The following is a 10,259-nucleotide window of genomic DNA, read 5'->3' on the forward strand; positions in this document are numbered from 1 at the left end:
ACAGGTCATGATCCCAGGGTCCTGGGATCGAGCCCCGCATCGGGCTCCCTGCTCCGCGGGAAGCCTGCTTCTCCCTCTCCCACTCCCCCTGCTTGTGTTCCCTCTCTCGCTGTGTCTCTCTCTGTCAAATAAATAAAATCTTTAAAAAAATAAAAAAATAAAAAAAATAAAAAATAAAATGTAGACTCTCAGGCCCCACCCCGGACCTACTCAACCAGAATCTGCATTTTAACAAGATCCCCGGCGATGTGCCTGCACATTTCTTTTTCCATTAAGACAGCTCTTAGCTTGCACTGGACTGGTATTTCAAAAACTTGTCCTCAGTTCCATTCCTTGATCTTCTGCTCTACTCCAAACTGCAGAGGGGCTGATCCCTAACAGGCTGGGTTTCCCAAGCAAGAGGGGGATGGGGTGAGACTCCGGCAGCAGCTGCGCCCTCTGAAGGCACCAGGCCCACCAGACAGCCCAGGGCAGCCTCTTGGCAGGCGGGAGGTGCTCCTGGGGTCCGAAATGCTACCTCCTCCCTCTGTCCTCCAGCTCAGGGGTGACAGTGGGCTCCTATTTGTTGCCTCATCAGCCACTGTCTGCATCCTCAGTTCTTCATCACCTGTGTGACCACTCCCCTACATTAAATTCCCTCTGTTTTAAAGATTTCTTTTTTTAATTTGAGAGGGAGAGAGAGAAGGAGAGAGAGCATGTACCAGCACAAGTGGGGCGAGGGGCAGAGGGAGAAGGAGAAGCAGACTCCCCACTGAGCAGGGAGCCCGACTCAGAGACTCACTCCATCCCAGGACCCTGGGATCATGACCTGAGCTGAAGTCAGACACTTAACCGACCAAGCCACCCAGGCGCCCCAAATTCCATCTGTTTTAAATACTTCAAGTGGTTTCAGCTTTCCCGTTTAGACCCAGAATGATACCCCGTACCATTCTGGATATTTCTCTTAGGCACCACATATACCAGAGCAATTTTCTGAATGGCTTATCTGCTTCAAAAAATGGGGGGGGAGCTATTGCACACAGAAAACCTCACACTTCCCACATTCAGGCAATCTCTAACAACACGAAAGAAAAATTTGCCTTAAGCTATTTGTACAGCAGATGTGACTGTATTCAGCAACTCAAATCCTCAGGGTGTATTTTTAACACTCTACCCATCACTCCTCCTCAGCCAGAACAGCTGGTAGGTACAGCAGCTATTGTGTTTGGGTTTTTTTGGGGGGGTGGGGGGAGAACGCCTCCTAAAGAATACAATTCTGGACAAACACTGGAATCTCTGAGAGATCTAATCTTAATTACACTTGTAAATCACATGATCCACCCCACACTGGGCACATACCATGCTCCAGGACCAAACAACAGGGGAGAGCAACTCTTAACAGTATCATTTAGGGCTACTTGGAGATCTTCCTAAAAGCACATCTGACTGGTCACTCCCATGCACTGAATAACCGTCAGCGGCTCCCTCCTGCCCAAGGCCGAAAGCCCAACTCCACAGCTCACCCTTTAAAATCCAGCCCAATCTACCTTTCCAGCCTCTTCCTAATTCCTCTCAACCTGACCCGCTCACCTTCAGATCATTCCCAGGTGTGCCTAAACCTTTAGCTACAGATGTGTCAATATGCATCAACTATGTGGAAAGCGCTTCCTTCCCCTTTCCCTCAAGATCTGTTTAAAGAGGACCTCCCCTCCCTGCCTGCCAGGGTAGCTGGATTCTCTGTCCCCTGAGCTTCCACAGCACTTACTAGGTCATACTGTCACATGCACAGGTGTCCATCTCCCACAGACTAGGAGCCAGACTCCTACTACTGTACGTCTTGGGATCCTGACCATGGTTCAGATCCAGATCCGCCTTTACTACCTGTGACACCCTGGGCAAGTCACTTCACCTCTCTACCTCGATTTCCAATCCCATAAGACAAGGACGATAGCTAACACCCAACTCAATGGGTTCTCGCTAGTACTAAATGATTTACAGCCCATGTAGACTGCTGTAAAGTTTAACCCAAAAAAAGTGCCTGGCACATTGCCTGGTAAGCGCTGAAGAATTGCTCTCATTACAATTATTACTGTTACTGTTACGCCTGCAACAAAGGAGGTGTTCAATACCTATTTGCTGAGTAACTGGAACACTTCACAATAAACTTGTTTGTAACACGTTCAGACCAAAGACTATCCCCACCAAAGTATCAAAGGCTGACAGAAGGTAAAGCATTGGCTCCCACGGTGAAAGTAGCAGCTGAACCTCACTGGCCCCGGAGGAACAGCGCACTGCAGCAGGATGAGAGTCTGTGCCAGCTGGATGTGCCGGGGCTGCCCACAGACCCGGCCTGCCCTCCTCCACCTGTCCAGCCACCTGCCCGAGGCAGCCGGGTTCTAACACACGGGGCTCACCTGTAGCCAAAACCATAAGCAGTTTTCAAGGGGAACCGCAATGGGAAAACAAAGGGCGCAACTTTCCTCCTGCAGAAAGGAAATGCGTCTTTCTGCTGCGAATATTTAGCGCCTGGAGTTCTCCGCGGAGAGTTAGGTGCCCAGCGGGTGCGCAGCCAGGGAAAGCCCCCTCTGTCGGCTTTCCCCAGAGGCAGGGACAGCCGGTCATAGAACGCGCATCCCTTCCCTTAAGGGCACGAAAACCCACGCGAGTCAAGGAAGAGCCCCCACACCCGGGTCCAGCTGGATTTCCCAGGGGACCACAGGTGAGTCTGCAGAGCACCCAGCGGGAAATGACCTGCTCAGTCCTCAGAAACGTGCAGAAGCCGGGGCTCGGGGAGCGTGCGCTTGCGGGACCCAGCCAGCAGCCCCCATTTCTGGTGCGCTCGCCCCCCGCCTCTAGGCCTCAGTTTCCTCCCGGTCCTCGCAGCGCGGGGCTTCCTCGCGGCCCACCCGCGGCGGGCGCCCCTGGCCCCGGCGCCCCGCCCCACCCGCTCGGCCCCGCGCGGCGCCCACCTGCGCCCCGGGCCCGGGGTCCCCGCCGCCACCCCGCCGGGAGGACGCGCTCAGCCCGGGCGCGGGGCGGGGCGCCCGGCCCGTTACCCCGTGGGGCGCACTCCGCCCGGACGGCGGCGCCCGGCGGGACCCCGGGCCGGGCTGGGTCGGGCCTGGGCGGCTCTCGGGCCGGGCCGCGGGCCTCACGGGGCTGCCGCGGCGTGAGGGGCGCGCGCCCGGGCCGCCGCCGCGGGCTCACCTTCTGGCGGATCTGGCCCGACGTGGACACCTTGCGGATGAGCTTCTGCGGGGAGCCGGGCTCCGCCTCGGGCTCGCTGTCCGACGACTCCTCAGGCGGCGGCGGCGGAGGTGGCTGCGGCGGACCCGGCGGAGGGGCGCCCGCCGCCGCCGCCATGCTGCCGGGCCAGCGCGCGCACAGCGGGCGGGGGCGGGGCCGGGGGCGGGGTCTGGAGGGCGGGGCCTGTTGGGGCGGGGGCGGGCCTGGGGCCTGGGCGGGGCCCCACGCCGCCTCGCCGCGCCCCCTGCCGGCCGCGCGCGCAGCCGCAGATGGAGCGAATCTCGGGCCCCTCTGCCTCTAACCGCCCCTCCATGTCCCCTGGCCCCTGGTCTTAGCGTCTGCTTTCTGTCTAGGACACAATTTGTGTGTGTGTGTTTTTTTTTTGTCTCCGTGTTCACTTTTTTTTTAATCTTCAGTCTTCCCGTTCAAGAACGTAAGTGATCTCCAGGAGGCGCGGGACCGTCCTGTCTTGCCCTGCATTGTGTCGCCAGCGTCTAAAGCAGCGTCTGTCATTTAGTAAACAGTTGGGAGTGGATGGATGCATGAATGCATGAAAGAAAAAAGAAGGGACTGGCCTCTGGGATGCCAGAACAGGGATACACGATTCCATCTGGGAAGGGTTCCTGGAGAAATGATGCTTGAGAGAAGAAAAGGGCTAGTAGGAGTTAACCCTGACTGGGGAATTGTGTTCCAGGACGAAGGACCAGACTGGGCGAAGTCCTGGAGGCAAGAAAGAACAAGTGTCCAGGAAGAAAACGGAAGTCGTAGCCTAAAGGGAGGAAAATAACAAGAAGAGATGAGCCTGGGGGCGGGCAGGTCAGATAGGGCTTTGTAAACCTGATAAAGGGCTTGGTCCCGAGTGTAACAGGAAGCCCTTGAGGGATTTTAACCCCGGGCAGGGCTGGGTCACAAAGCTGGGGCCTGTGATCCAGGCTTTGAAGTAATCAGGGCAGGTGGCTGCCCTGGGTCATTGGGAGGGGCCGCAGAGATAGAGAAGTGGACTCAGGAGCCAAGTGATGTGTAGGTGGAGGCAGGAGGCAGGAGGCACAGGTGACTGGGATGAGGCCCAGCGTGCTAGCCGGGACTGCCGGATAATAGCCAGGTAGGTGAGCCCTTCACTGGAGGGCACAGAGAGTGCACTTGTTTTTGCTGCCATACAGGCGAGAGGGGCAAATCCTTAGGGGGCTACGTGCCTGTCCCCTTGCCCTTTCAGAGGGCTCCTGCTAGAGACTGGGTGGGCCCCGGCCTGCCTGCCGGTCAGTATGCTCTGGCCCCCACTACTTGGGGTGACACTTTCCAAAGGCAAAACAAGTGAACCCATCTAGCATGGGGCCATGGCCAGGGAAATGGACTCACAGCCAGGACAGGGCATCTCAGGGCCTAAGGCAGGAACACTCTGGGACAGGCCCAGAGCCCCTGGTGCATCGCCCAGTGCTCTAGCCACTAGCCACATGTGACTACTTCAGTTTCAATTTCAATTAATTAAAATTAAATGTTCAGTTCCTCAGTCGCACTAGCCACATTTCAGATACACAATAGCCGTGCGTGGCTTAGCAGCTACCACACGGGACGGCACAAATACAGAACGTTTCCTCATCACGGTAAGTTCTGCAATGCTCGAAGACAGTGATGCTGGTTCTCGGTGTGCGGACCACGGGACACACACAGCAGACACCTAACCGGTGATTCTAATCCTCACACAAGCCCCACAGAGCAAGCTCACTGGGCCCGCTCTGGAGATGAAGACTGCAACCTGAGGTTCAGAATGCTACCTCTCCCAAGGAGTGGAAAAGAGACAGGGTTTGGACCTGGGCCATGTGACTCCAAAGTTCTTGATGCTTCTAGGCTAGCCTTCCCAGGAAGCTGGGCCTGAAGGAGCTTGTAGGAAGCAAGAGGAGAGAAGGGCCTGTTATGGGCTGAATTGGGCTCCCACCCGCCCCAACATTCACATGTTGAAGTCCTAACTAACCTTCAGATGTTATTCCTGACATCGGAATGTGACTGTGTTTGGCGATGGGGCCTTTAAAGAAGTAATCAAGTTATGGGGCGCCTGGGTGGCTCAGTCGTTAGGCGTCTGCCTTCGGCTCGGGTCATGATCCCGGGGTCCTGGGATCGAGCCCTGCATCGGGCTCCCTGCTCCACGCGGGAGGCCTGCTTCTCCCTCTCCCACTCCCCCTGCTTGTGTTCCCTCTCTCGCTGTGTCTCTCTCTGTCAAATAAATAAAATCTTTTTAAAAAAAAAGTAATCAAGTTAAATAAGGCCATTAGGATGGGCTGTAATCCCATATGACTGATGTCCTTACAAGAAGTAGAAATGTGGACACAGACAGGCTCAGTGGGAAGACCAAGTGAAGAGACACAGAGATTCCACCTACAAGTCAAGGAGAGAGGCCTCAGAAGAAACCGACTCTGCCAAACTGATTTCAGACTTCTGGCCTCCAGATCTGTGAGAAAAATTTCTGCTGAAGCCCCCCGGTCTGTGGTCCTTTGTAATGACAGCTAGAGCCGACTAATGTGGGTTTTGTATCAATTAATTACAAATAGTGTGATACGTAAGTACAAAACGGAGGGGAACTAAGAGTTAATTCTGTCAAGGGTGTCGGGGGGCTCTCCAGAGGAGGGATGACCCCAGCAGGGTTTGCAGATTTGAGTAGAAAGGTGAGGGGATGGAGGGAATTTTCCAGGAAAACACAACAAGGCAAGAGACTCCCAGGCAAGTTTGCTGCTGAGCCGAGGGCGAGGGGAGGAGGAGCCGAGAGGGTGCACGGCTGCAGCTGGACCCAGAGCACCCCTTGTGCTGTTCTCAGGGGCAAGGACTACATCCTCGGGCACAGAGGCCACTGAAGGGTATTTAAAGCAGAGGAACCAATGTATCTGGACAGAGAATGATCCAGAGGAAAAAAGACTAGAAACAGGGCATTAGAAGGCAATTCACCAATCTAGGCAATGCTTGATTTGAGGTAGAACCAAGGCAGTGGTCCTGGCGGTGGAGAGAAGAGGTGACAGGCAGGAGATTCAGCAGAGGTGGAAAGAAATGGGACCACCAGCTGCTCCTAGTCAGGAGATGAAGGAGCAGGACAAATCGGGATGCCTCCCGGGGACACAGCTTTCAAGAGGGATGCCGCCCCAGTGACCACAATTAGACCTAGAGGAGATGAGAATAACTTGGTTTTGAACAAACTGAATTAGAGGTGCTTGGGTGAGCTGTCACCTACACCCAACAGAAGCTCAGGGGACATCTGGGCTCTAGAATCCATCATTTGAGAGGCAAAAAGCCAGAGACGTGAACCTGAGAGGCAGCTGATGTGGCTGGATAGGAGTATATTGCAATCATGAAAAAGTCCTATAAATTGTCCCAGCCAAGGGGAGCCTAAGGAGACAGGACAACTAAATGTCATGTGGGATCCTGGAACATAAAAAGGACATTCGGTAAAAACTAAGGAAATCTGAATAAAGAATGGGCTTTAGTTTAATAATAACGTGTCACTATGGATTCCTTAAGCGTGGTAGATGTGCCATCCTAATGTGAGACATTCGTAGCAAGGGAAACTGGGTGTGGAGGAGTTCACGTCCTAACTGGGCAACTCTTCTGTAAATCTCAAACTACTTGAAAATAAAAAGCGTATTTTTTAAAAGAGCATTAGGCTCATTAAGAATCGTATTATGTTCCTAAATCAGAGAAACCCAACTCTGGCATATTTCCTCTGATGAGCGGAGAAGGCTTTCTGTGCTCGTGTGACTGCCGAGCACTGTTCCCTTGGAGATCTCCCCCGAAGTGGCTTGCCTGGAAGAGCACATTCCCTCCGGTGCCTCTTTATGGAATGAGTCACACTGTGAATCATCTCCAACAATGTGCGCCTCCCTGAGTTTACCCCACCTTAAGGGCATATCAAGGTGGCAGTAATAACACACTTCACATTCAACCTAATCCTTCTCGACTTGTCAATGCAAAAGTGCATGCACCTCCTGTCAAAAAAAAAGAAAAAAAAAAAACCACTTCCCGTTAGAATGCATGATGTGCTTCAAAATATGGGAATAATCTTATTTTACCCCGAACCCGGGTTATGATCAATATCTGGAGCCGGACATTTCTTCACTGCGTGTGACATATCTTTTCCCCGGCCCCAGGCATTGTGACAACCGAAAAACCACCCCCATTACATTTCCAAACATGCCAACTGGGGTCCGCACCCACCGCATCCCCCCAAGGATTAGTGAGGTCCACCATGAGGGTAGTGGCCTCAAAAGGGGAGGGGAGCAATGGGAAGTGTTACAGGGAGAGGAAAACAGACTCTCTAAAAGGAGGTTAATGAGCGACACACGTGATAAAATTGTGGCTCACTAAATACACACACACACACAAATACAAGTAAAACTGGGGAAATCGGAAGCAGATGGGTGGACCATACCAGGGTCCATGTCCTTTGTGATAGCATGCATTCGTTCTGCAAGATGTTACCTTGGGGAAAATACAGGATCTCTTTGTATTGTTTCTTACAACTGCATGTGCATCTACAATTATCTCCATAACATTTCGATTTGAAAAAAGAACTTAGGGCAGCCATTGCTGAGTCAGAAGTGCTAACCTCTGCCTCCGAGCCCCCAAAGTCTCAGCATCAGAAGGTGAGCAAAGGGCTGATGATACAGACTCAGGAAAACCAGAGTTCAGGTCTCGACTCTGACTCGCACCAGCTGTGTGACCTTGGGTAAGGTGCATAAGGTCTCCCAACTGTACTTTCCCCAACTAACAGATGACTGTGACAGGCCCCACTTACGAGCGTGGCTCTCGTGATAAGATGTAAGAGGTAAAGTGCCTTTAGCACAAGGCAGGTGCTTGGTAAGTAGGAGGGATTCCTCCTCTCCAGCCCTCCGGTTGCTGGTTGCAGAACTTTGTCCTAGGTTCCCAGCCACCACCACTCTCTGCATGTAGCACTCTCAATTCCTTTGTGCCCTGTTTCTTCCAATGCACCTACCCGGGAACCCCTGGGCCACACATCCGACCTGCACACGAACATCCAGCCTCCTGACAACATGCCAGTAGACTCCCGAGCGAGCGAAGGCCCAGCCCAAGCAAGGCTCCGCATCCCATTCGGCGGCTCGCTTCCTGCTCCCACCCCCACCCCCTCCCCAGGGTGACCAGCTGCAGGCTATATTCCAGCCAGCACCTGGAAGTCTGTGAGTTGGGCGTTCTGGTCCCAAAATAACCTGGAGGGCAAGGACTGTTCGGACCTCTGGTGTGCCGGATTGACCTTCCAGCTCTTTTTCTCCAGCTCTAACCCACACAGTTCCAAAGGTCAAGCCCATTAACATCCACCCTGACTTAGGATGTCCTGGGGTCAAGCAATGCAGGAACCAGTGGGCTGGTCCTCTCACCAGGCACGGCCGGGCGGACTCCCAGGTGCCCCGCTTGCCCAGGATCTCTGGCGGGAGCCAACCAAAGCTGCCCTTTGGCTTGGGCAGAAACAGAGGAAGGGCTCCGATCCCCAGAGGAGCCTGCCGCCCTGATCCTTCCTGAGTGTCCTAAGAGGGGGCGTGGGTTGGAGTGGTACTGTTCCCTTGGAATGGGAGAAAACACGAAGGAGAAATTGTGTCTGACCCTGCAAACCCACAGGCCAAAGGCTCAGTCTTCTGCCTGTATTATTATTATTATTAGTCCTTCTCCCGAAATGAATCCTCATCCCTGTCAATATCAGAATGCCTCAAACCCCACACGAGTCCACACCTTGCTTTGTGTGTGTGGGATCCCGTCCACGGTTCCCAAGTGGAGCCTCCAGCCTAAATCCCACTCCCCAGGACACAAGCCAGCCTAGAATCCTGCTGAACAACCCCAGAGGTGGGCGCCTTCGTGTGCATGGAGCCCATGCTGCTGTCCTGCCCTCTGCCACTGCTCATGGTCCCGGAGACCTGATCCCAAGTGTCTACACCCCCCCCCCACGTCCCCTCCCATTCACCCTACCTTCTGTGAGGGGCTTCACCTGTGCAGAACCCTGCAAACCCCTTTGTTCCTACTCCCCTGAAGCATGGTCCAGAGCCTACACTTCCCCCAAGCGCCTCTGTGGCCCTTGGTACCAGCTCCCAAGACTGGTGAGTACCACGGGCCAGGAAGGGGACTCTGAAGGACAGGGCCCTGGTGCCACCTCCATCATCCCATTGCCCCTTCAACTCCACCTTCCTCCCTGACACAGAGCAGCCCCCCCCCCCCCCCATACACACCCAACCTCAGTGAAGATACTCTAACCGAGAAGCCCCCTCTCCCAGGACAGACCGTTCCTAGGGCCGGGTGCTGCAGTCACTGGCCACAGGGCATTGATCTACCTGACCAAAGCTGGAGCAGCCCGATTCTCCTGCTCAGGACCTGCACACTGGAAACAGAGACCCGGAGACAGGGCATCTGGCGCGGGGCCACCATTCCGGGAGGATGGCTGCCCAGAGGGCGGGCCCCTGAGCCCCTGGGCAGCCCCGGGAGCTTCTGATCCCTGCCCACCTCAGCCGCGGCTACTCCGATTCTTCCTTTAATTCCGTTCTCTGAGCCCCTCCAAGGTCCTCCCAGTGCACTCCGTTTCCCCTTAAACTAGCCAAATCTGATTTCATTGCTTGCTTTCAGGAGAAACTTAACTAACAACCCAGAGCTCAAACAGGGACTTGGACCAAAAGTTAAATCAGTGATGAAGAGTGTTTTGGCCACATTTGTCCTTTGCCCTGTTTATCTCAGGAGGCTCCTGGGGGGCCGTGGAGCTAGGAGTGGCCAGGTCATTAGAAACACTGCCTCCCCCCGGCCCCCATATGTTTCCGGGGAAGCAGTTTACCCCAGGACCCCTGGAGAAGGCCCTGGGCACACCAGCCTCCAGCAGTGAGCTCACCAAACCTGGGCCACCTTCCCACCTCCATGAGCCAGTGCTGAGCAGGTCTGGCTCCCGTTCTAGCTGCTGCCCTCCCCCACCTGAGACACAGGACGCTGCGGGCGGCAGCTTCCGTGTCAGTGACATCACTCAGCCCCCTCAACAAGCCAGCCCCAATCAGATCAACTCAGATCGC

General features: G+C 54.7%; 1 protein-coding gene across 2 annotated transcripts in view; it reads right to left on the minus strand.

Moving 5' to 3' along the window:
- The window catches only part of DGKD (diacylglycerol kinase delta), a 115,277-nt gene extending 111,932 nt beyond the window's left edge, over window positions 1-3,345 (minus strand). For both annotated transcript variants that reach the window (XM_032396641.1, XM_032396563.1), the window contains exon 1: window positions 3,187-3,345. In XM_032396641.1, the coding sequence (XP_032252532.1) occupies window positions 3,187-3,342 (156 nt within the window). In that variant the 5' untranslated portion in view covers window positions 3,343-3,345. The remainder of the gene's footprint in view (window positions 1-3,186) is intronic.
- Between the last annotated feature and the right edge of the window lie 6,914 nt (window positions 3,346-10,259).

Source organism: Phoca vitulina, unplaced genomic scaffold (genome assembly GCF_004348235.1).
Source record: "Phoca vitulina isolate PV1807 unplaced genomic scaffold, GSC_HSeal_1.0 scaffold1, whole genome shotgun sequence".
Taxonomy (NCBI): domain Eukaryota; kingdom Metazoa; phylum Chordata; class Mammalia; order Carnivora; family Phocidae; genus Phoca; species Phoca vitulina.